Raw genomic sequence first — 27,422 nt, 5'->3', positions numbered from 1 at the left:
CACACATATTAGTAAATGTGAAGATTGGTAATTATGCTTTATTTACTTAGAGAAATTAGTATTTTATCTGTTTTGTGTGAAGTGGCCATTTTGCAAAAGAGACAAAATGAAACTTTGCCATGTAGGTTGTCACTTATTTACATTTTGAGCGGAATCTACTTTAAGTTTGAGTAATTATTGTATTCATGAATCAATAGTATGCACTAATGAATGACCATTATATGAAAATCCTCCAGAGAATAGGACTTACAAAATATACCGTGCAATCTCAAGTGAAATTAAAAATCCAAAATGTAAAAAAAAAAAAAAGCCAAGCAAGAATATAGAGTTAAAAGTTTTATTCATTCAACATCTCACATTACAAATATTTAAAAATTATATGCATACTGGTATAAATAGTCATTTGCAAACTATTTAATAACATTAATTTTTCACTAGCACTTCAACAAATGAACTCTTTAAAAAAAGAACTTGTGTTATATAACTTAGAGTAAAACATACAAAAATATGAACTTAAAAGTGAAAATGACTTTAATAAAAAAATGAATTATCTTTATTTAAAATGCTATAATAAATACTACAACCTCCCCATACACAGTAAAAACTATGTGTAAATTCAGCCAAGTGGTACAATTAACTGACATACTTAAATAAATTTTTTCCTTCTGGTAAATGAGCAATACAATGGAAAAATAATATAACATTAGGGATTAGTAAAAACTAGACACCCACTTGTTAATAATAATAATTTCACTTTCAAAAAAATATAACAAAGGAATCTGATGAAAATTATAAAAACTAATTATACTTTCAAATTTAAAAATATAAAAAATAAAACAGTTGAATACAATATTGTCCCAATTCTTACAATGTTATCAATCACAGTAGCTTTAAACCCTGACTGTCTGGAGAGGCACAAATCTCAGAAAGCCCCGCGCTCCTCCCTGACACCAGATGTTAAAAGAAGGTAACAAAATAACGCCAATGACCAAAACCTCTTTTATTCCATTTTTTTTTAAAAATAATCTCAGTTTTATATTAGTAGAAAGATTGATTTCTGATTCTTTTCTTTAGAAACACCAGCAAGAAAAAGGATTACTAGAACAGTAGAAAACGACATCTTTAAATGCCTGCAATTAAAAACAATGAAGAATTACACTGCAAAGATCTCTCAAAAGTCAGAAATAAGTATTGCACATAACAACTTGAAGTTCAACTCGCCACAATATATTATCATATTCAAGTTTTAAATCACCTTTAAACAGAAGGCTTAAACTCTTCAAAGCATAAAAACATAAAAAAAATAAAATTAAGGGTAAAAAATAAAAAAAAGGTGGGATTATCAAGTGTTTCCAACAGCATTTCTTCGAAAACGCTGGTCATTCACTGCAAACATATTAACTTGCATTATGCAGAGGTCTGTGTATGGAGAAGTATATACTAGGCCAAAGCATTGGGCAGTGAGGGCTTCCGTCACGTGAAAACAAAAACTAACGCGTTTCTGTTTTACAGCGCAGAAGAGAATCATGGTCACACCCTGGCATGTGATGCTTGGGGTGATTTTCAGCTACAGGTCCACGCACTGCACTCACTGCTAGGAAGGCTTATTCAGAAGAAAGCAGGTTACAGAAAACCAAAAACTCCTGGCATGTGAAGAGACGAGAACATTTGCTATATATCACATGCTTAGCCCCAGCTAATAAACTGAGGTGCCAACTATTAGCTGAAGAGGTCGATTATCTACTAGCATACGTTATACTAAAGCCATGAGTCCGTACAATTGAGTAAGGTCATAGGACTTTATGCTCTGTAAATTAAAGTGTTACCAAGTTTGTATCCGTAAACACGCTTTTCACACAATAACAACAAGTGAATATTAGTCGAATAACTAGATTTTTTTTTTTTCCTTATATTAGTCATGCATACTAACATTACACATCTGGAACCCGAAGGTATGGTTTTATTTCTTATTTCTTGTATTTTTTTTTCCACTTAAAACTTATTTTTTTTACTTTTTTTCCAAACTGCAGACTTGTCTGCAATATAAAACACCTAACATTAATTTCATTAATATGTAAAATGGCTAAACATTCACCAAAAAAATTTGCAATTTATATATATATATTTTTTTTACTTCTTTAAAAAATGAGAAATATGAAGAAGCAGAATACATTTTCAGTTGTTACTTTAACTTTTAAATTTCTATGCTACAACTTGTTTTTTTTTTGCATTTTTCCAAGGGACTATAAGAGTAGATTAAATTGTCTTGTTCATGCGATTTCTATTTGTATCATCTCCTCAATATTAGATCTAGAACATCTTTAAATGAAACATCCACCAAATGTTTGGTGCGGGCTAGAATAATTGAAGCCACGTGCTTTGTATCTCTGCAGGTTCTGAAGTAGCATTACCAGTGCGCAACATCCATCATTCGTAATGTATGCAGAGCACTGAAATGTATAAAAAGCAGAATAAGAAAATAAAAATTTATTAAAATTATTTATCTTAAAAAATGAAGTTATATGAAGATCTCTCCGTAATAAAAGTACAAAAAGCTACTCTTTGCAATATGAAAAATTGAGGTATTGCATAAAGAGATATCCCGCCAGTGAAAAGTGGGCCTAAATGCTCACTGCTGGAAACATAAGATATATAAAATTAGTGCATAACAAGTGTACAATATGTGCATGACAAAAATAAGTTAGCTACAAAAACACTGTACCGAAAGTCAGCAGGTCATGTACAAAGGGAAATTAAGAGAAAATATTCTTCAAAGCTAGCTTCCAAACAGTGGTTTTATTTCCGGAGTTAACCTTTTCCATGCCGAGGTGGAGTCTACACAAAGCCATCCAGACTATTTTATCTTGGATGTACAAGGGACTGTTGGGCTTCTCAGTGCAAACATTTGGCAATGAAAAGGTTAAGTTATCGCCACTGTTTACTGGTAGGAATGGCACTCTAGCACACCCCAAGCCACCTACACTCACTTTCAGCAGATAAAAGGATTAAAAGAAACAATCTGTCAATCCGTTGACCAGATGTATACAACAGCCCCCACTGTAGAAATGACGTTTGTCATTGCAGTGCAGGGATTGGTTTTGTAAGCAGCTCCTCTAACAAATTCTCTAGAACCATCAGCAAAACGTCTCCATTTCGAAACATCTTGACCATACCCCTTCTGATGTTAGCGATGCACATTAAAACAGATATAAAGGAATACCAAGAATAAAAAAAAAGAAAAAAAAAAGGCAGGTGCATTGTTTAGTAATGTTAATGCTGAGGGGAAGGGAGGAAGGCTTTGGCTTCTGTGAAAGTCAAATACCTCAATATCTTTTTATAAACCAGATCTCATTCTGGAAGTTGAAATTTGGTTAGAACAGAGGGGCTCCTCAAGGGTTAAGCAGCAGCACTGAAGCAAGTCTTTGGTTTCCACAACCTGTGATGCCATTGTTAGGAAGCAATGCGCTTGGACATTTTAAACCAGTAAGGTTAGGACCAGTGTTCATAAAAAAAAAAAAAAAAAGGTCAGTTTTTGGAGCAAGTGCTTGCCTCTACTCTATAAGCTTACAGCAAGACGTCATTGTAACCCTTTTGCAGCCAGACAGCACCATGTTAAACTCCCATAAAATCTCAAGGAATAGGCCTTTGCAAGTCTTGCCCTTCACAGCAGCAATTCAAGAATAAGAACTGAAAGAAACATCTGCTAAACAATATGGTGTTATGTGAAACCATTGCCATATTGATCTATGCATCAGTTCTTTAATCTCTTCAACAAAGTAGTCACTTGCAAGGGCATCTGTCTCTAGGATAGTAAGATAGTGGCCGCCTTCGCACCCACTACTTAGATCTCTGAACTGCTCAAGAGGGTGGACCAAAATGAGTCACCCATTATGAGCAACAAGTGCAACCACCTCAGGCACCTCGTGATACCCTAAAACTGTCTGGAGCATTTACTGCTTAGGACAAGCCAAGGGGGCTGAAAACGTTAACATGTCAGTACTCTCCAGTGGCTAAAGGGATTTACTGGGAGGCAGGATCCTCTGCTTATGTCATGTCCAGCCCTCCAACCAGCAGTTCAGGAAGCCATATAGTGAGTACAAATGCACAGCAATCGTATTGCATATGGATGCCCTAATTTAAAGGGGTCTATCCTAGTGACAAATGGCACTTAAAGTGAACTGGTCACCTTCACACAATGGAGAGATGCATATTTCAAGGTGAATCAATATTGGCAAAGCTTCAGCAAGGTGGCACCTAGTGCCTCATCAGACAACACGCCGATATATACCAGTTCAGCCTACAAAATCACTGCTTCTATTTCTTGTCAGCAAAAGTGACAAGACCTACTGTAAGAACTAGGCATCTACAGATTGATTCCATAAATGTGCGGTTCCTGGAATTACATACATAACTATTTCTCAAGGAGTCCATAAAGGTGTTGAGGTTACTCAGTAACGCACATTTGTGTGATGGGTAGCAGCAAATTTCCAAGCATTACAATATTGCACATTGGATATAATGGATACATCTGCTTGAATATACAGGGCAGCGCTTGCTACTGTAAAAAAAAAACAAAAAAAAAAAACAACAACAAATAAAACAAACACAAAAAGTATCCAACCTCACACCTACAGTACTACCAATATAATGCTTCTGAAGCCATTTTCAAGGTGGTTCTGCCTCTGCAGCTGGCAAAGAGGAGTGCTGGCTAAGTTACTTGGCCTGTAAAGAGTTAAGGCATCAAGATTATTCAGTGGTATAAGCAGCTTAAAATCTACAGTGCCAAAAAGGCTTTAAAACTAGGTACTGAAAGTTCTTAGCCAGACTCTGCACAAGCTTGTTCAGATATATTTCCTTTAGTAATATTCATATTGTAGCATTCTAAAAACTACAGCAAGAAAGGAGGGACGTTTAAAGCAACTACAGCTATAACAAAGAGATACAGTCATCACGTGCAAAACAAATAAGGACAGGCAGCCATACAGTGCGATGCGGTTTTCTAGGCTCACTAGAGAACATTTAACTGCACTACCCACAGCCAAGCCGAACAAGCAGGTGTGTAAAGTGACATTATGCCGAGGGAAGCCCTTCATTGGTCCTTTGATGTTCAAAGGGTTATAATACATCTGAATGACTGATGGGGAAACCGATGTGTGCTGCCACTCCCCTCAGACAGCAAAGGGTTACATAAGAATGGACTCCTCTGTTAAAAGTCCAGAATTCTAGACCGGAGGCATTACAAACATCCAATTCCATCCTTGAGGTATCTTTCAAGTGTTTGGTGTCAAAATGGAAAACAGAAGCTGGCACCGGATATAGGTTTAAGAAAGTTAGGACTATAGATATATACTAAGCATCAAAAAATAAAAATCTATACATTTGTTCTTTCTGAGCAGAAAAAAAAACAAAACTTCCTCTCTGTAATTTTACTTCTTTCAGCTTTGGTAGGCATTTTTCGGGGGAATATTGGTTAACTGATACTGTGTTACTCTGTTTTTTTTGCTTTTTTTTTTAGATTTTTTTTCACTGAAAAAATAAATAAGTAAGTGCACTCCCCTCAGTAGTAACTTCACTCAACATTTACATTCTTAAAAAGCCCACGTTTAAAATACTTCAGAGCTCTAAGGAGGTTCAGCCAGTTATGTGGATGCCAAAACAGAAAAAAGTGACAATGAGTTCATATAAAAAGATAAATATTGGAGGCATCTGCCATTGTTTTACCCTTCTAAATCTGTTTACATCCAACGCTGCTTTCACTTTTCTCTTGTTTGTTTTTTTTGCGGGTTACTTATTTTCACAATAGGCAATTACTAACTTCCACTAAAAGGTAAAAAGCAAATAAAAAATAATCCCCAATAAATAGGAAATAAAAAAATCCCCCCCCTAATAAAAAATAAGCTGTGTCAAACAGACCAATAGTGTTACTGTGGTTGCATGGTTACATTAACAGTATTCTTCTGTCAATTTTATTTAACAATAATTTAATTAAAAAAAATACTCTGGTTTTCTTTCTTAATAATTTTCTACTTGCAAGCTCTCAAACTCTTTGAATATTAAAAACAAAATAATAACATTAGTTGCAGTCTCCCTGCTCCCTTGGTTTTCAATGAGGACAGCATGGAACGTGCATGCATCAAAGTGATATTGTTATGAACAAAAAAGGCTTTCCAATACAGTTCTCAATGACACAAGACTTTACAAATACCTATGGTGTAGGTCATTCTTTCGTTATACTATTGTTAAAATACAGACTACAACAAGAGGACATGCTTTCCTAGGGATGGTAGGAGGGTTAAGAGAACAGAAGAGTGCACTTATTTGGATCCTTGGAAGGAAGTTAAGCAATGGGTGGTTCAATTCCAACGGAATGAAATATGCCTTGGGCGATCCCCTCCCTCTTTCACCAGCGGCTTGTGGAACTCCCGGCCAGCACGCGAGTGAATAGCAGCCCAGCAATATTCACAGTAATACTGCAGACAGGTAACATTAGCACAGAAGAACGGAGCAAACTTGCCACTGCAGCGAGCTCCTTGACACTCATCACACAGCTGGTCGTCCAAGACATATGGCTTCACCTCCACCTGAGCACGGAATAAACATGGATACAATCAGAAGCAATGCAACAATACTCAACTGGTTAGGCTTTATTCACAAGTTTGGCGATTAGGGCTTGAGGTCTTTAAAACAAATGAAAATATCTCAGGCAATACAACGAAAAATTTGAATTGGAAGAAAAATATTCTACAGTTGGATAACAACCGCAAGAATCTCCCATAAAGATGAAGATGCGGAACTCTGGGTTGGACTGAGCACAGACCTCCGCATCATTGGGTGCATATGAGATTATAAAAAAACAAAAACTGAAAATGCATGTATTGAAAGGGCCATTAAAGCATCACAGGTCGAATCGGCCTTACTGCGCATATGCGGATTACGTCACACTATGCACGGATTAGTGTGATTTAACCGGCAAATTCGCAGTAGAGCTAATTCGAACCAAGAAATTTCAGTGGCCCTGTCAATCAGAGAAGGAAAGGGGGGGGGAGGGACGGACTGGGGAGAGAACGTAGAGCTGTTTGGAGCAACGGTGACGCCCTCATAATTCCAAAATGCTCATTTGCATATTATGAATAAACTTATATTTCTGCTATGGAGCCATGCATCTTAAAAAGGCGAATAGCATTATAATCAGGTGAGGATACACTATGTTACTGTGCTGCTGCTTTTATAGGGCAATTTCTGGTGACAGAATCCTTTTAAGCGGCCAAGATTGGAGTCATTTATGATACCAGCCGTTGCAGTGACGTGTCGGCAGTATAATACAGCAGACGCCTGCCGAGTATGGAGCAGCCCCTTACTGGCTATGACCCAGTGCTATGTCAAATGTCAGTGAGGGGATAAACTGAGCTGTGTCACCACAGACATTAAAGGGGTTACCCGGGGATCAAAAATTGTTTTGAATTCATATTTTTATGTAAAAAGAAGTCACTTACTAATATACTTTAATTAAAAATTCGGTACTAAATGGTGCCCTTCAAACCCGGTGAACTGTTTCCGGAAGTCCTGTAGCTTTTGTAACATTGATGACCCGCCGACACAGCCCAACGTGACTGGGAGCTTGCTTCCTGTGCTATTCGTGTCGGCGTGTTATCAATGGCATGACGGAAAGGGGCTGTCACAATGCCTATTGCTTGAGTCCCAAAGCAGAGCATCAGCTAGCTCTTTGCTCGGGACCCCAGCATTGCTCCCGATATTTGGTCAGTGACTTCAGGGGTTTCATATCGCTGGAGTCCCCGAGCAGAGCATCAGCTGATGCTCTGCCTGGGGACTCCCGTACTGCTGCCGACGTCACTGTCCATATACAGACAGTGACGTCAGCAGCAGCACGGGAGTCCCCAGGCAGAGCATCAGTGGATGCTCTGCTCGGAGACTCCAGCGATAGGAAACCCCTGAAGTCACTGTCCATATATGGACAGTGACGTTGGCAGTAGTGCTGGAGTCCGCAGGGAGAGCATCATTTGATGCTCTGCCTGGGGACTCCCGTACTGCTGCCGACATTACTGTCCATATATGAACAGTGACGTTGGCAGCAATGCTGGAGTCCACAGGCAGAGCATCAGCTGATGCTCTGCTCGGGGACTCCAGCGATAGGAAACCCCTGGAGTCACTGTCTATATATGGACAGTGATGTTGGCAGTAGTACTGGAGTCCCCGGGGAGAAGAGCATCAGTTGATGCTCTGCCCGGGGACTTCAGCATTGCTGCCAACGTCACTGTCCATATATGGACAGTGACGTCGGCAGTAGTACGGGATTCCCCAGGCAGAGCATCAGCTGATACTCTGATCAGGGACTCCAGCGATAGAAAACCCCTGAAATCACTGTCCATATATGGACAGTGACATCGGCAGCAGTAGTGGAGTTCCCTTGCGGTCATGCCTTTGATAACACGCCGACATGAACAGCACAGGAAGCAAGCCCTCAGTCACGTGGGGCCGTGTCGGCGCATCATAAATATTAGAAAAGCTTCAGGTCTTCCGGGAACAGTTCACCAGTTTTGAACAGCACCATCTAGTACCGAATTTTTATGAGGGACTCCTTTTTACATAAAAATATGAATGCAAAGCAATTTTTGGTTACTGGGTAACCACTTTAAGGGCATATCCTTAGGGTATACATAGGTGCACAACAGGAAGGGGCGTGAGATACGTGGTTTCCGTAGCTTACGTCCTGTCCTCTTGTGCACTCATGCACTGCCTGGATACAGCAGCCACCTCACCAGGCTGGACAGAGGAGGCCCCGTTTGTGAGATAGGTACAGATCCCAGAGGTGGGACCCACGTCTATCTGACATTTATTGCATAAACTGTGGATATGCCATAAATCACTGTGCTGATATAACCCCTTTAAGTGACTGAATAATCATTTGTACCCAACAGCTGTTTAGACTGGAAGTTAAATGAATGAAATGGTGCGCTCCTTGTACTGTACTGCCCATCTATAGGGGAGACACACAAACAAGCATACAGTGAAATTCCTTAAATCCTGCAAATTAGCATAGAACTGCATGATAACCTGGAATTTCCCTAAGCCAGAACATTGAGCAAAGTGAACATATTAGGGAACCTCTGATAGAAAACATACACAGATTGCAGCAGATATGATTTATGTTAATATTTTCCTTTTGCGTTTTCTTCCTGAAGGTTCTCTACCCCTTACACTTTATTTTTTTACACTTTAAGAATAAATACGAATTAGGTCCCATTGATTTTACGTTAAAGGAATTGTACTGTGGATATATAGTAAGCCTTAAAATCTCATAAATTAAAGGTGTTCTCTTAAGACGACAACACTGGTTCATAACGTCCTATTAGGGTATATGGACATCAGAGAGAGATAACCCATAATTTTTCAAAGTGGACTAGTATCTGACATGTATTCAATGACCGTCCATTCATTTTAAATGAGCGCTACGTAATTATGCATCTCACGCACAAGAGCCACAAAATTATTGCTGCACGGGAAATGTGTGGTCGGCCCTAAAATGATATAGCCAGGAGTGTCAAGAACTGACCGCTTAGCGGCATTGTCTTGTTAATGCTACTCCTTCAAGTAATTAATGCCCCTCTCAGTATTCTCTCCTTGAAAGAGCAAACATAGGGCTTTGACATACAGTAACAGAGTAACCATGCTTATGTCCAGTCTAATTACATCATAGCTTTGCATATGCTTGTTTTTGTAATTAAAGATTATGCGAGACCTGAAAACCACATACCCGCTTATCAATTTCTCCATGCTGCAGTTGAACGAAGCGGGCGCTGATAGCAGCTATATAACTCTGTTGATTGGAAAAGGCAACTCGCCCAGCTCCCTTGGGGTATTTTAGTTCAGGATCTGTGTCTATGCCAGCATAGCATACACCTCCATATAGGCGGTCCATAATCATAGCTAGCTCCACTATAAAAAAAAGAAAATAAATTACATTATATGAGCATTAGCTGAATATACATATCCATCTAGTATAAATTACAACGTTAAAACTACCCCACTATATATTGGTTTCTGAGAACAGTAACTCTTCTAATCTACTTTTTCTATTATGTTTGCTGTCAGTGAATGGGAATCTTCATGGTTTTCTTTCGGGGGATAAACATACTTCCTGGTGATGACCACTCAGGTGCATGACTTGTTACAAGAGTAAACTCTGATGCCTGACCTGTAACAACCAATTTACCTGCGTGATTGTCACATGTCCGGGCAGATTTTCAACCCTTAAATGGAATACCCCTCTCACAAAATATTTAAAATGGGGAATCCAATTTATGGCATTTTCAGAGCAGTTCATCACACAACCTATTGAAGCAGTCGCTTTTCCATTTGAAATCTTACCAGCTCGCAGAGGTCGTGGGACACCGCCAACAAAAATTGTTTTCCGCGGATCGAGAGGCTGGGAGCCATCCATCACAAAGTCACTGTCACTAAGATTCCAGGGCCGGATCTGAACCTGTTAAGCAATAAAGTAAACTCTATATGAAATTGCTGTGAGTTGTGGCTACAGCAAAAACGAGGAAAGCATTTGCATACATGCAGAACTTGTATTTATGTGCAACCTTCTTATCTGAGGGGAAATGTCTTTTCTAATAGGTTCGGTATAATAAAAAGTTGCTGTAATACGTCTGGCTGGAAACCATATGAAAGCATAAAGAGGTTTATCCAGAATCATAAAAATATAACTGCTTTTTTCACACCAGGTCGTGTGTGGTATTTCAGATCGGCCCTATTAACTTCAATAGAGCTAAGCTGCAATACCTGACACAACCCATAGACAAGTGTGTAGTGTTTTTGGAAGAAAACAGCCTTGATTTTCTAGCTCAGTTTAGGGATAACTTTGCATATATAAATATTGAATTGATTAATTAACATTTCACTAGTTCACTTTTTTTATTACGGGAAAGCAACACAGAGTGCCTGAAGCATTCTAAAAGAAGTTAGGCTGTGTTCACATCACATTTCAACACCATGTTTTGTGTATGCTGAAAGTACCATAGGGCCCCATTGACAGAGGCAGTTAACAATACAAAAAAAGGAAGAACAGTGGCATACATTGGAGCCTTCCATCGGAGGTATACGTCGGGAAATACTTCCAACGTATACCTCTGACGGAAGGCTTAAATGCCATATAAACACTTAGTTAGCCCATGTAAAATTCCACGCCCCGCCTCATGGGGCCCTGTTCAAAACATTAAATCAGTCTGTAATTGGGCAGTTCGATACCACACCACAAAGCGTTGCGATCTGGAATGTAGCCTCTGTAGTCAGGGGGGAGATTTAGATTTTATGCTACCACACAACTTTTCCAATTCGTTAGAGGCCAAGTTGGAATTCCAGTTGAGGTCTATGAAACTATATTTAATTCACTGCCTCATCGATGCTTCACTGCGATTTATGTTCTTCATTGTTGGCTCCTTTTTACTCTTCTCCATTATGACAGATATTAATCATATTTAGACGAGCGATGTAAAACTCAGTGTTTTTTCAAGGAAAAGCTGACTATTTTACATCAGAGTTGAAGCAGTGCTGTACAAGAGTGTGTTCCGTGTGTCAGTTTAAAGTCAGTTTACTGTAAGTGATAATCAGTTTTTCACATCAGCCACAAAAAACGGACTGCTCGTCTGAATAGTTCCGGAGTCTGACCTAGTCTGAAACACACCGTTACCTCATGTTTTAACCTCTTCCCGTGCTGCGCCGCAACTGTACGTCATGGAGAGGGCTTGCTTCCCGCACCAGGACGTACAGTTGTGGAGCGGTTCCCGGCACACACTGTCTTAACGGACAGTGTCCGGGAACCGGGATGTCAGCTGTCCCCAACAGCTGACACTCCAGTCTTGCTGGTCAGCCGACCATCGCCACTGATTTCAGCAATTAACCCCATAAATGCGGCGACCGATTGCGATTGACGCATTTAAGGGGTTTGAACCACATCGGCAGCCCCCATGAAGCGATTGAGGGGGCTGCCGATGCTTGTCGTGGCAATCGGAGGCCAGACAATGACCTCCGGGTTGCCATGTACGGAAGCCTCGGTGGAGCAGCCTCCGGCCGGTCCTCCGAGGCTTCCTGTCAGTGTGACTGTCACGTCACAATGACAGTTAGAATACATTACACTACGTAGGTAGTGTAATGTACTCTAGCAGCGATCAAAACTGCAAGTCTAAATGTCCCCTAGGAGGACAAGTAAAAAAAGTAAAAAAAAAATAATGAAAAGGTTTAAAAAAAAATGTAAAATAAAAATTATATAACAAAAAATTCATTTTTTCCTATAAGACTTTCAATATAGGAAAAAAATGAACACGTTAAAAAAAGGTACACATATCTGGTATCAACGCGTTCATAACGACCCCAACTATAAAACTATAATGTTATTTTTCCTGGACGATGAACACCCCAAAAAAAATAAAAAAAAATAAAAAACTACACCAGAATCGCTATGTTTTGGTCACCACCCTTCCCAAAATAGAGAATAAAAAGTGATCAAAAAGTCGCATGTACCCGAAAATAGTACCGTTAAAAAACTACAACCCGTCCCGCAAGAAACAAGCCCTTACACAGCTTTGACTAAAAAATAAAAAAGTTACGGCTCTCAGAATATGGTGATAGAGAAAATAAATAATTTTATAAAAAAGTGATTTTATTGCGCAAACGCTGCAAAACAAAGAAACCTATATACATATGGTATCGCCGTAATCGTATCGACCCGCAGAATAAAGTAAAATTGTCATTTATAGCGCACGGTGAACGGCGCAAAAAAATAAACTAAAAAACATTGTCAGAATTGCTTGTTTTTGGTCAACCGGCTTGCAAAAAAATTGAATAAAAATTGATCAAAAACATTGCATATACCCCAAAATGGTACCAATGATAACGACAGATTGTCCCGCAACAAATAAGCCCTCACGCAGCTCCGGTGGTGAAAAAATAAAAAAAGTTCTGGCTCTCAGAATATGGCGATGCAAAATGTGCAGAGCGTTCCAAAAAGGGGAGAAGATCGGGCGCCATTTATCAGTGCGACACCGGCCACATATCTATGAATTATTATTTATTTACTGCATTATTATACCCTCTTATTATGCCCTGATGTACTCCGCACAGATTACATATGCCCCCACATTATAAACTGAAATACCAGCAAAACCCCAAACAGAACTACTACCAAGCAAAATCTGCGCTCCAAAAGCAAAATGGCGCTCCCTCCCTTCTGACCCCTGCAGCGTACCAAAACAGCAGTTTGCGTCCACATATATGGCATCGCCCCCCGGGAGAACCCACTTAACGTTTTCTGAGGAATTTGTCTTCAGTGGCACAAACTGGGCACAACATATTATGCACTAAAATGGCACATCAGTGGAAAATTGCAATATTCACTTTGAACCATCCGCTGTGCACTAACCCCTTTGCGCACTATGATTTAATTGCACGTCATGGTGCGGGGGTTGATGTATGGAGCGGGCTCACGTGCTGAGCCCCCTCCATATGCTGCGGGTGTCAGCTGTGTATTAGGGCACATTCACATGTGGCGGAATTGCTGTGGAATTCTGCAGAAGCCGTTTTTTTTTATTTCTTTCTATACATTTTTAGGAAAGTTAGTTCAGAAGTTGCAGAAAATAACTGTGCGGAAATCAGGCTGTGGTGCAGAATTTTTCCTCCGCAGCATGCTCATTCCATTGCAGAGAAGAAGCGGAATTTTACTGCAGATTTCAGCCTTTGCAATGCAAAAACTGAAATCTGTGGCAAGTCCGCTGTGATATCTGCAACGTCTGAATTACCTGTCAAATATGAAAATGTTAGTGCAGATTCGTTGCGTAATTGCCCCAAATCTGCACCAACATTTGAAGCGGAAAAATTCTGCCACGTCTGAACATGCCCTTACAGCTGACACCCGGGACTAACGGACAGGAACAACGATCGCGCTATTACAGAAGTCTGTAAAAATAACAATATACTGCAATACATTTAGTATTGCAGTATATTGTACCAGCAATCCAATGATCGCTGGTTCAAGTCCCCTGAGGGGACTAATAAAATGTGTAGAAGAATTAAAGTTTTTAGTAGTTAGAAAAAAAATATTTAAAGTAAAAAAACAAAAAACACCTATTCCCATTTTTCTTCTAAAGTAATGTAAAAAAAATAAACAAAATTGGTATCGCTACGTCCGTAAAAGGCTGAACTATTACAAAATACCATTATTTAACGCGCACGGTGAACACCGTAAAAAACTAAAATAATTTAAACCGTCAAAATCGCTGTTTTTTTTGTCACCTTAGCTCTAAAAAAAAAAAGTGTAATACAACTTTTTGATCACTTTTTATGTACCAAAAAATGGTACCAATAAAAACGAGAGCTCGTCCCGCAAAAAAATAAAACCTCCCACCGCTCAATCAACCGAAAAATTTAAACGTTACGGCTCTCAGAATGTGGTGAAACAAAACAATCTTTATTTTAACAAATAGATTTTTCTTTGTAAAAAGTAGAGTTATATAAAAAAATATATATATAAATTTGGTATCACCATAATTGTATTGAGCCGCAGAATAAAGTAAAGTTTTCGTTTTTACCGCATGGCGAAAGCTGTAAAAACGAAACCCCAAAAAAATTGACAGATTTTTTTTCCAATTTCAGCCCGCAAATAATTGTTTTTCAGTTTCCCAGTACATTTTATGGTACTTCAAATGGTGTCAATACAAACTACAGCTTCTTCCGCAAGAAATAAGTCCTCAAAACACTCTGACAGAAAAAGAAAAAAAGTTATGGCTTTAAGAACGCGAGGAGTGAAAAAACGAAAAGAAAGCAAAAAAATGGATCAGTCCTGAAAGGGTTAATTCATTTCTAATGAAAAAAATTTATGACCACATGTGGGGCATTTCCGTACTCTAAATTTGTAAATTGCTTTACAAAAATTGTTTGTTTTTTTTCTCCTTTATCCCCTGTGAAAATTCAACATTTTAGTGGTATAGTGATATTAATTTTCACGGCCTAATTCTAATAAATTCTGCAAAAAAACCTGTGGGGTCTAAATGCTCACTATACCCCTAGAAAAATTCCTTGAGGTGTTTCCAAAATGGGGTCACTTTTGGGGGGTTTCCACTGTTTTGGTCCCTCCAGGGCGTTGCAAATGCAACATGGCACCGAAAACCAATCCAGCAAAATCCGTGCTCCAAAATCCAAATGGCGCTCCTTCCCTTCTGAGCACTGCCATGGGTCCAATCAGCCGTTTATTACCACATATGGGATATTGCCGTAATCAGGAGAAAATGCTTTACAAATGTTGTGTTTCTTTTTTCCCTTTATTCCTTGTAAATATTAAAAATTTCTGTTTTTTCAGAAAAAATAAGTAAATTTTCATTTTTACAGACGAATTCAAATATATTTAGCGAAAAATCTGTGTGGTCAAAGTGCTAACTATACCCTTAGATAAATTCCTTGAGGGGTGTAGTTTCCAAAATGGGGTAACTTTTTGGGTGTTTCCACTGTTTTGGCACCACAAGACCTATTCAAACCTGACAAGGTGCCTAAAATATATTCTATAAAAAAGGAGGCCCAAAATCCTCTAGGTGCTCCTTTGCTTCTGAGGCGTGTTTCAGTCCAGTAGCACACTAGGGCCACATGTGGGATATTTTTAAAAACTGCAGAATCTGGGAAATAAAATATTGAGTTGCATTTCTCTGGTAAAATCTTCTGTTACAAAAAGAAATGTATTAGAAATGAATTTCGGCAAAAAAAAATAAATTTGTACATTTCACCTCTACTTTGCTTTAACTGCTGTGAAACATAAAGTAGACATATGGGAAATGTTAATTAGTAACTATTTTATATGGTATTACTATCTATTTTACAAGCAGATACGTTTAAATTTAGAAAAATGCTAATTTTTGCAAATTTTCTCGAAATTTTGGTGTTTTTCAGAAATAAATACCAAATTTATCGACCAAATTTTTCCACTAACATAAAGTACAACATGTCACAAGAAAACAATCTCAGAATCGCTTGGATAGGTAAAAGCATTCCGAAGTTATTACCACATAAAGTAACACGTGTCAGATTTGAAAAAAATCGGCTGTGTCCTGAAGGCCAAAACATGCTGGGTCCTAAAGGGGTTACATATACATAGTTACATAGTTAGTACGGCTGAAAAAAGACACATGTCCATCAAGTTCAACCAAGGGAAGGGAAAAGGGAAGGAAAAATTTCTACACATAGGAGCTAATATTTTTTTGTTCTAGGAAATTATCTAACCCTTTTTTAAAGCCATCTACTGTCCCTGCTGTGACCAGCTCCTGCGGTAGGCTATTCCATAGATTCACAGTTCTCACTGTAAAGAAGGCTTGTCGCCTCTGCAGCTTGAACCTTTTTTTCTCCAGACGGAGGGAGTGCCCCCTTGTTTTTTGAGGGGGTTTTACAAGGAACAGGATTTCACCATATTTTTTGTATGTGCCATTAATATATTTATATAAGTTAATCATGTCCCCCCTTACTCGTCTTTTTTCAAGGCTAAATAGGTTTAATTCTTTCAATCTTTCCTCATAACTTAAAGAGGCTCTGTCACCAGATTTTGCAACCCCTATCTGCTATTGCAGCAGATAGGCGCTGCAATGTAGATTACAGTAACGTTTTTATTTTTAAAAAACGAGCATTTTTGGCCAAGTTATGACCATTTTCGTATTTATGCAAATGAGGCTTGCAAAAGTACAACTGGGCGTGTTGAAAAGTAAAAGTACAACTGGGCGTGTATTATGTGCGTACATCGGGGCGTGTTTACTACTTTTACTAGCTGGGCGTTCTGATGAGAAGTATCATCCACTTCTCTTCACAACGCCCAGCTTCTGGCAGTGCAGATCTGTGACGTCACTCACAGGTCCTGCATCGTGTCGGACACATCGGCACCAGAGGCTACAGATGATTCTGCAGCAGCATCGGCGTTAGCAGGTAAGTCGATGTAGCAACTTACCTGCAAACGCTGATGCTGCTGCAGAATCAACTGTAGCCTCTGGTGCCGATGTGGCCGACACGATGCAGGACCTGTGAGTGACGTCACAGATCTGCACTGCCAGAAGCTGGGCGTTGTGAAGAGAAGTGGATGATACTTCTATACACAACGCCCAGCTAGTAAAAGTAGTAAACACGCCCCGATGTACGCACATAATACACGCCCAGTTGTACTTTTACTTTTCAACACGCCCAGTTGTACTTTTGCAAGCCTCATTTGCATAAATACGAAAATGGTCATAACTTGGCCAAAAATGCTCGTTTTTTAAAAATAAAAACGTTACTGTAATCTACATTGCAGCGCCGATCACAGGCAATAGCAGATAGGGGTTGCAAAATCTGGTGACAGAGCCTCTTTAAATTCTCCATGCCCCTAATTAGCTTCGTTGCTCTTCTTTGTATTTTTTCCAACTCCAGGGCATCCTTTCTATGAACTGGAGCCCAGAACTGAACTGCATATTCTAGATGAGGCCTCACTAATGCTTTGTAAAGTGGTAATATTACATCCCTATCCCGCGAGTCCATGCCTCTTTTAATACACGACAATATCCTGCTGGCCTTTGAAGCAGCTGATTGACACTGCATGCTGTTATTGAGTTTATGATTTACAAGTACACCCAGATCCTTCTCAACAAGTGAATCCGCCAGTGTAGCTCCCCCTAGGACATATGATGCATGCAGGTTGTTGGTACCCAGATGCATAACTTTACATTTATCTACATTAAACTTCATCTGCCAAGTGGATGCCCAAACACTCAGTTTGTTTAAATCTGCCTGCAATTCATGAACATCTTCCATAGACTGAACTATATTACATAGCTTGGTGTCATCTGCAAAAATAGAAATAGTGCTATTAATCCCATCCTCTATATCATTAATAAATAAGTTGAATAATAGTGGTCCCAGCACTGAACCCTGGGGTACACCACTTATAACTGGGGACCATTCAGAGAAGGAATCATTGACCACAACTCTCTGGATACGGTCCTTGAGCCAATTCTCAATCCAATTACAAACTATATTTTCTAAACCTATAGTCCTTAACCCAGACATGGGCAAACTACGGCCCGCGGGCCACATACGGCCCGTTAGGCTTTTTAATCCGGCCCGCCGAACTTGTCCAAATAATAGTAAAAACCTCCTTTTTTTTCCCCTTTCCCTGCAATGCCCACGTTTTCCCAATAGATGGCGCACTCAAAACACATTGACCGTTGTTAACCCCTTAACGCCGAAGGACGGATATATCCGTCCTCAGCAGCTGCTAGTTCGCGCAGGAGGACGGATATATCCGTCCTGTGATCGCGCGGGTACTGACAGTTTACCCACGCGATCAGCGGCAGGAGCACGGCTGTTATACACAGCCTGGCTCCTGCTGCAACTGCCGGAATCGAAGCACGCGCCGATTCCGGCAGTTTAACCCATTAAATGCCGCTGTCAACAGTGACAGCGGCATTTAATGTGTTTGACAGAGGGGGGAGCTCCCTCTGTCACCCGATCGGCGCCCCCGCAAACAAATCGCGGGTCGCCGTCGGGTTTCCATGACAGCCGGGGGTCTAACAAAGACCCCCAGGTCTGTCTTCAGCATCTGCCTGTTAGGCGATGCCAGAGGCATGACCTAACAGGTTGCCTGTCAGTTTTACACTGACAGGCAATAATGCTTTGGTATACGAAGTATACCAAAGCATTATATATGCGATCGGCATATCGCATAGTGAAGTTCCCTGGTGGGACTAAAAAAAAAAAAGTAAAACCGTTAAATAAAGTTTGTGAAAAAAAAAAATAAAAAAAATTACAGTCAAAGTCAAATAAAACTACTTTTTTGCCCCAAAAAGTGGTTTTATTTAATAAAACGGTCAAAACAAATAACACATACACATATATGGTATCCCCGCGATCGTAACAACTTGACCAATAAAATGAACACATTAATTAAACCGCCGGATGAACGGCGTCCAAAGAAAACGCAAAAAACAACGGCAAAATTCTCTCTTTTCTCCCATTCCCCCCATAAAAAATAAAATAAAAGTTCATCTATAAGTCCTATGTACCCCAAAATAGTACTAATGAAAACTACACATTGTCCCGCAAAAATCAATCCCACGTACGGCCACATCGACGGAAAAATAAAAAAATTACGCCTCTTGGAACGCGGCGATGCAAAAACAAGTAATTTTTTTCTAAAAGGGTTTTTATTGTGCAAACGTAGAAAAAACATATAAAACCTTTACACATTTGGTATCCCTGTAATCGTGCCGACCCATAGAATAAAGTTAACATGTTATTTACGCTGCATAGTAAACGGCGTAAATTTATAACGTGAAAATTAATGCTGGAATAGCTGCTTATTTTCAATTCTCTCCTAAAATAAAGTTAATAAAAGTTAATCAATATGTTATAAGCATCTAAAAATGGTACAATTACAAAATACAACTCGTCCCGGAAAAAACAAGCCCTTATAAGGCTATGTCGACTGAATAAAAAAAGAGTTACGACTCTTGGAATGCGACCGTGGAAAAACAAAAAATAATCCTTGGTCATTAACGTGCAAAATGGCCCGGTCATTAAGGGGTTAATGTGGCGCGTATTTCTCTTTATTTCACTTTAATTTTCACTTCGTTTCACGTCACCATTAAGCCCTTCGGTTTTCAAAGAGTACAATATCAGCCGTCACTTTGCCACGAAGCATGCAAACTATGCTAGCAAGCAGTCAACACAAGAACGGGCGGCTACTGCTCAGAGGTTGGCAGCTAATTTACAGAGTCAACAGAACTTTTTTCTTGATAAATCACAGTGCGTATGTTATTTTAATCTATTTACATTTCCTCCTCCCAGTATCTGCGAAATAGTATGTAAATGCCATATCTTGCATATTCCTTGAGACAAATTTATTAACTGATAAGGGCTATTTTTCACATTTGAAAGACAGTTAATAAATTGGGTTGTAGTGTTCTTACTGTGCTATGAGGTTTGCACACACTACATTTAATGCTTTAGTATATCCGGCCCAAACACTCCCTCCAAATGCTCCTGGCCCGGCCCCTCTGTCAAATTTTAGAACCCATTGTGGCCCGCGAGTCAAAAAGTTTGCCCACCCCTGCCTTAACCCCTTAAGGACGCAGCCTAGTTTTGGCCTTAAAGAGGCTCTGTCACCAGATTTTGAAACCCCTATCTGCTATTGCAGCAGATAGGCGCTGCAATGTAGATTACAGTAACGTTTTTATTTTTAAAAAACGAGCATTTTTGGCCAAGTTATGACCATTTTTGTAGTTATGCAAATGAGGCTTGCAAAAGTCCAAGTGGGTGTGTTTAAAAGTAAAAGTCCAAGTGGGTGTGTATTATGTGCGTACATCGGGGCGTTTTTAATACTTTCACTAGCTGGGCGCTGTGAAGAGAAGTAACATCCTCTTCTCTTCAGAACGCCCAGCTTCTGACAGTGCAGATCTGTGACGTCACTCACAGGTCCTGCATCGTGACGGCCACATCGGCACCAGAGGCTACAGTTGATTCTGCAGCAGCATCAGCGTTTGCAGGTAAGATTGACTTTTGGAAACTACACCCCTCAAGGAATTCATTTATGGTTGTTGTTACCATTTTGAGCACACAGTTTTTTCACAGCACCTATTTCAATTGGGCTGTGACATTAAAAAAACGACATTTTTTCCAATAAGATGGAATTTTTTATCAAAATTTCTTATTTTCACAGGGAACAAAATGCTCAATTTTGTTGCCCAATTTCTCCTGAGTGCAGCAATACCCCATTTGTGGCAATAAACTGCCGTTTGGGCCCATGGGAGGCCTCAGAAGGGAAGGAGCGCTGTGTGTTCTTTGGAGTCCAGATTTTGCTGGATTGGTTTTCGGCTGCCATGTCGCATTTGCAGAGCCCCAGAGGTATCAAAGCAATGGAAACCCACCAGAAGTGACCCCATTTTGGAAACTACACCCCTCAAGGAATTCATTTATGGGTAATGTGACCATTTAGACCCCATAGTTTCTTCACAGAACTTATTTGAATTGGGTTGGGAATTAAATAAATATCTATTTTTTCCAATAATATGTCATTTTAGCTCAAAAATTCTTATTTTCACAAGAAATAAAATACCCCATTCTGTTGCACAATTTGTTCTGAGTGCCGCAATACCCCATTTGTTGTGATAAACTGCCGTTTGGGCCCATGGGAGGGCTCAGAAGGAAAGGACCACCATTTGGCCTACTGGGGATTTTCTAGTGTGAAGTCATGTATGCAGAAGCCCCTGAGGTACCAGTACAGTTGAAACCCGCAAGAAGTGACCCCGTTTTAAAAACTACACCCCTTAAGGCATTCATCTAGAGGTGTAGTGAGCATTTTGACCGGAGACCTACACCCCATAAACTGTAATGTGGGTTCTCCCGGGTATGGCAATACCCTACATGTGGCTGTTATCAGCTGCCTGGGCACACAGCAGGGCTCAGAGGGGAAAGACGAGGGGGGATAAGCTGTGCGGAGTGCTTCAGGGTAAGTAAAATTGGGGTAAATTATAAACCAAGGGATTTATGATAAATTTTAAAACACTTTCATACAGAGCTCTGGTTATTCGGGACACGTGTCACATTGATATATTGTGTCATCCCTTATCGCCCTCTTATAGCAGACTTTGCACCTCTTTTGACTTTTTCCCTTCTTGCCAGTTTGGGGAACTGGAAAGTGTTGCCGCCCTGGTACAATGCGTGTGGCCCCGCTTCCAGAAGTACTGGGTGCCCCCCCCCCTTCTTGGTCCCTAAAGATTAGGTTCTTGATAATCACCTCTTGAAATTCCAGGAAAGTTCCCGTCTGGCCTGCACATCGACGTAGCACGTACGCATTGTACAAAGCCATCTGTATGATGTGCCCGGCCAGCTTCTTATACCACACCGCATGGCGCTGTAGGGCTTCAGGATTTGATCTGACAAGTCCATCCCTCCCATGTACCTATTGTAGTCCAGGATGCAGTCTGGTTTGGGGGTGGCCTTTCCTTCATATATCCTAAACCTGTAGGTATACCCTGATGCACTCTCGCAGCTTATATATCTTCACGCCATACCTTGCCCTCTTACCCAGCAGGTACTCGCGGAATTGAACCCTCCCTTTAAAATGTACCAGGGACTCATCAATAGAAAAACACTTCTCGGGGTGTATGCTGGGGAAAACTGGGCACTGGAACGGTCTAGTAGGGGTCTCCGTTTATACAAACGGTCAAAACTGGGGTCATCTCGGGGTGGGCACGGCTCATTATCAGTATAATGTGAGAAGCAAAGTATTGCCTCATTTATTTATTTTTTTAGGTTCCAGTTCAGTTCTGAAGTTGCTTTGAGGGGCCCATATATTAGAAACCCCTATGAAATACCCCATTTTAGAAACTAGACCCCTCAAAGTATTCACAACAGCATTTAGAAAGTTTATGAACCCTTTAGGTGTTTCACAGAAATTTAGAGCAAAGTAGAGGTGAAATTTACATTTTTTTTTTGTCAGAAAATCCTCTTTATACCATTTTTTTTTATAACACAAAAGGATTTATCAGAGAAACGCAAATTAATACGTATTGCCCAGATTCTGCAGTTTTTAGAAATATCCCACATGTGGCCCTAGTGCGGTAATGGACTGAAGCACCGGACTCCGAAGCAAAGGAGCACCTAGTGGATTTTGAGGCCTCTTTTTTATTAGGCACCATGTCCGGTTTGAAGAGGTCTTGTGGTGCCAAAACATTGGGAACCCCCCAAAAGTGACCCCAATTTGGAAACTAGAACCCTTGAGGAATCCAGTGTAGTTTTCTTGGGGTGCATGCGGCTTTTTGATCAGTTTTTATTCTATTTTTAGGTGGCGTGGCGACTAAAAAACAGCAATTCTACTATTGTTTTTTTATTCTTTTTTTTTTACAGCGTTCACCATGCGCTATAAATAAAATATTCACTTTATTCTGCGGGGCGATACGATTATGGCGATACCAGATGTTTATAGTTTTTTTTTATGTCTTATGGCGTTTGCACAATAAAATACGTTTTGTAAACAATCATTCACTTTTTGTGTTACCTTATTCTAAGAGCCAGAATGTTTTTATTTTTCAATCAATAAAGCCGTGCGAGGACTTATTTTTTGTGTAACGAACTGTAGTTTCGATCAGTACCATTTTTAGGTACATGCGACTTTTTGATTTCTCTTTATTCCATTTTTTGGGAGGTGAAGTGACCAAAGAATTGTGATTGTGGTACGGTTTATTATTATTTTATTTTATGGCGTTCATCGTGCGGGATAAATAATGAAATAATTTTGTAGTTCAGGCCGTTACGGACGCGGCGATACCAATTATGTATAGTTTATTTGTTTGTTTATATATTTTTATTAATAATAAAGGACTGATAAGGGAAAAGGGGGGATTTTTACTTTTATTACTTTTAAATCTTTTATTTTCTTATTTTTACACATCTTTTTTTTACTTTATTACTTTGTCCCACTAGGGGACTTGAAGGCAGGAGGCCCTGATCGCTATTCTAATACACTGCACTACATGCGTAGTGCAGTGTATTAGAACTGTCAGCTACTCACTGACAGCAAGCATAGTGGGTCCTGACATTGTCAGGACCCACTAGGCTTCCGTCTATGGCATAGCCGGACGCCATTGTTTGGTGTCCGGTTGCCATAGTCACCATCGCCGGCCGCTATCGCGTAGCAGGCCGGCGATGGCAGCTTAACCCCTAAAAAGCTGCGATCTCTATAGAACGCGGCTTTTAAGGGGTTAATCAGCGGGGACACGGCGATCGGTCCCCGCTGTAGGAGCTGTGACAGCTGCTTAACAAGACAGCAGCGTCACAGCTCCTGTATGTGTCGGGAGGACGGCCGAAACGGCCGTTACTCCCGAGACGTACTATTACGGCATGGAGCGCGAACGATACAGCTGCCATGACGTAATAGTACGTCAAGGAGCGGGAAGGGGTTAATTTACCCATTAAGCGTCTATGAGGGACAGTGTCAAATGCCTTTGCAAAGTCCAAAAACACTAAATCCACAGCGTCCCCTCTGTCTAGACTTCTGCTCACCTCTTCATAAAAACAGATTAGGTTAGTTTGACAACTTCTGTCCTTAGTAAAACCGTGCTGGCTGTCACTTATAATGCTATTTATTGTCACATAATCCTGTATATAGTCCCTCAATAGCCCCTCAAACATTTTCCCCACGATGGATGTTAAGCTTACTGGTCTATAATTACCCGGGGAAGACCTAGAGCCCTTTTTGAAAATAGGCACCACATTTGCGCTGCGCCAGTCCCTTGGCACTATACCAGTCACTAGAGATTCTCTGAATATTATGAAAAGGGGGACAGAAATAACTGAACTAAGCTCTTTAAGAATTCTAGGGTGTAACCCATCTGGTCCCGGGGCCTTGTGCACATTTATTTTATTTAATTTAGCTTGGACCATATCTACATTCATCCAATTCAGTAGATCAACTGATATATTAACAGCACCGGCAGCGGCTACATCAGCTGCTCCTTCTTCAGTTGTATATACAGAGCTAAAGAACCCATTTAGTAACTCTGCCTTCTCTTGATCCCCTGTGATCAACTCCCCATTACCACTATCTAGGGGTCCTACATGTTCAGACCTTGGCTTTTTAGCATTTATATACTTGAAGAATTTTTTGGGATTTGTTTTACTATCCTTGGCCACCTGCCTTTCATTTTGTATTTTTGCTAATTTTATTACATTTTTACAGATTTTATTAAGCTCTTTATATTTTACAAAGGCTACAGATGTACCCTCAGATTTGTATTTTTTAAATGCCCTTTTTTTGTCATGTATTGCCCCTTTCACAGAAGGTGTAAGCCATGTGGGGTTTAATTTGAGTCGTTTATACTTGTTACCTATAGGAATACATTTTGCACTATAATAACTCAAAGTAGATTTGAGTTATTGCTCCATTTTGCTGCTGGTCGGTCTTTCTGCTCTGCCAGCCTTTATGCACAGGTTTGCTGCTCTCTAGAAGAACTAAGTCACTGGGAAGTCAGTGAATATTGGGATGATCTCCTTTGCAGCACGGATAGAATGATTGTAAACTACAAGTAAGCCATTAGTAGGAATATGCAGACCAGTAACTGCTACACATATACTGAGCCAAATGAGCCTCAATAAGAGGGAAGCCTGGAGTTCTTCTTTAAGCAATATGCTACTGAGTAACGTGAAGCACAAGTAAAGTGACACAATATAATGCTGGTTTGATGAGCTGGTTAAATTAGATTCTCCTTGGAGGAACCCATCGTCGGAAAAACATCTGACAACATCTGGACAGCTAATGGTCACCAGGCTATTGACATCTGGCGCTAGCCGATTGATTCACTGCGACGGATTACAGGACTACTGATTTTATGTCAATAGTACAACATTAACTTCGAATTCTAAAGTAATTCAAAAATTACATTATCAAAATACTTTCTTTTTAGCAATTACATATCAGCAGACAAAACCATCTTGCCCTTCTTCTATATTTCTTACACAGCAGGTTTTTGCTACTAATGGGCTATTCACAAAACCAGAGTATTGGCAGCACTTTGATGGCTGGCCTCAGTCTGAACTGAAGAACTTCTGAAGCGCACTTGAAGTGGTCCAGCAGCGTACATGACAGGACGTTCCACCCTTTTAAAGCTTTCAAGTCTCCATGTAAATACTGGAGGTGATTCAATGAAGACTTCTTTTGCAGGCTCAGCCATTAGGTAATACTTATTCATGCAAGGTAAGTTGGAGTACAACTTCAAAGAAAAATGATGACATTTTATATAATGTATACTCACGGGCTTGTCTTTAATGGTAGGGCTTGACACACACAGGTAGAGTTTGCTATCTTCTTCAATGCAAGCATCAATCAGAGCTTGCACAGAACTTTCATCTTGAAACAGCAAGAATGCATAGCCTAGGTTATAAAATACAAGACAATTAAGTAGCCTGAAAAAAAAAAAACATAAAATAAAACGCAACAGAACCCATGTTAAATGGTCAGGTTTCCTTTCAATTAGGACCCAGCAAATGGCCCAACAAAGTACCAGTGGTGCTAGAATAAGTGTGCACACCACCTAGAGGCCTTAGATGCAAACAACTGCAGCATACAACACTGGATAGCGGAGAGGACACTTTGGGATTGTCTAGTCTATATAGATTAGTGCTTACCTGTAGTTAAAAAAGTTGCACTAAGTTTCAGGCTGCAATCTTTATCCCTTCATTTATTATCAGACCCCTTGATATTCAGTTTAAGCGGTTTCTAGTTTTAGGATTTTCCTCTTTGCACGTGTCCTCCCAGTAATACATGCTGGATGTGGTTGTCCAGGATGCTGCTGCCTTCACTAGCTGTCATCTATCAGCACACAGTCTGTTTGATTTCCCCCTCTGCTCTCCTCCCTATCTACAGTCTGATACTGACAGCCTGTGTGATCTGCCCGCCCTGAAGAATTGGAAGCTTTTCTCCCTCCTCTCCGATCTGCCCTTTACAAACTTCTCCCCCTACCCTTCTGCTATCACTAAGGATATGTTCACACGTAGTATATTTTCCATTCAGATTTGCAGGCGGAAAATCTGCAGTGTATTACAGTAGCAGCAGTGTGAATAAGATTTGAAGAACTTTCATCCACACACACACTGGAAAAAAAATACATAGAAAACATTCATAAATCGAACTACGGTGTGGATTGTAAATCCGCAGCACGTCAATTTATGTTGCGGAGTCACTGCAGATTTCTTGTAGATATTTCCCGCTGTGATTAATAGAGAAGTCAAATTCTGCAATAAATGTCAATTGTTGTGGCGTTTGCGGTGAATACGCTGTGTTTTACAGCAAATTCCACAATCTCCGAAAAAAACAAACAAAACACAAACCTATATTCAACTCTCACGGCGCTCCCATGGCAACACATCCTTGCTGCTTTGTGCACAGGCATCCTGTGATAACGTTTTATCACATGTGACTGTTGCAGACAATCACAGACTACAGTAGTCAAGTGTGATGAAACCATCACAGGAGGCAGTCTGAACACGTTGCTATGGAAGCGTCAGGAGAGGAAACTCTGGCCTTTGTTTTTAGGGGTTTTTTTGGGCCTTTTTCTGCATCGGTTAATCTAGCCAAATATCTGCACACCATTCTCCTGCAGCGTATCCGACCCATATGAACCAAGCCTAACACTGGGACAAGGGAGGCGAACAGCAGATGAGTCAGTCTGTCAATCAGAAGTGGATTCACGGATTGGAGTTAGAATCAGCAGCACTTCTAGTTATCTGCAGGATTTGCACAGACTCTACATCAGCAAAATGGTAGAAAAGTTTTAATGAAGACTATTTAGAAAGTTTCTTAATTTTGCATTTATGAAAGAAAATTAACAATATTTTTTTTTTTAAAG

At 40.1% G+C, this 27,422-nt stretch overlaps 1 protein-coding gene across 2 annotated transcripts in view; it reads right to left on the bottom strand.

Annotated features, from left to right (window-relative positions):
- Positions 1–365: 365 nt before the first annotated feature.
- The window catches only part of CPEB4 (cytoplasmic polyadenylation element binding protein 4), a 111,150-nt gene continuing 84,093 nt past the window's right edge, over positions 366–27,422 (bottom strand). For both annotated transcript variants that reach the window (XM_075856511.1, XM_075856512.1), the window contains 4 exons: positions 25,830–25,948; positions 10,387–10,501; positions 9,773–9,954; positions 366–6,581 (listed from right to left, as the gene is read on the bottom strand). In XM_075856511.1, coding sequence (XP_075712626.1) covers positions 6,354–6,581; positions 9,773–9,954; positions 10,387–10,501; positions 25,830–25,948 — 644 coding nt within the window. In that variant the 3' untranslated portion in view covers positions 366–6,353. The remainder of the gene's footprint in view (positions 6,582–9,772; positions 9,955–10,386; positions 10,502–25,829; positions 25,949–27,422) is intronic.

This window comes from Rhinoderma darwinii, chromosome 3, assembly GCF_050947455.1.
Source record: "Rhinoderma darwinii isolate aRhiDar2 chromosome 3, aRhiDar2.hap1, whole genome shotgun sequence".
Classification (NCBI taxonomy): Eukaryota; Metazoa; Chordata; class Amphibia; order Anura; family Rhinodermatidae; genus Rhinoderma; species Rhinoderma darwinii.
The sequence above is the reverse complement of the archived record's forward strand: the minus strand, read 5'-3'. Positions and strand labels throughout refer to the sequence as shown.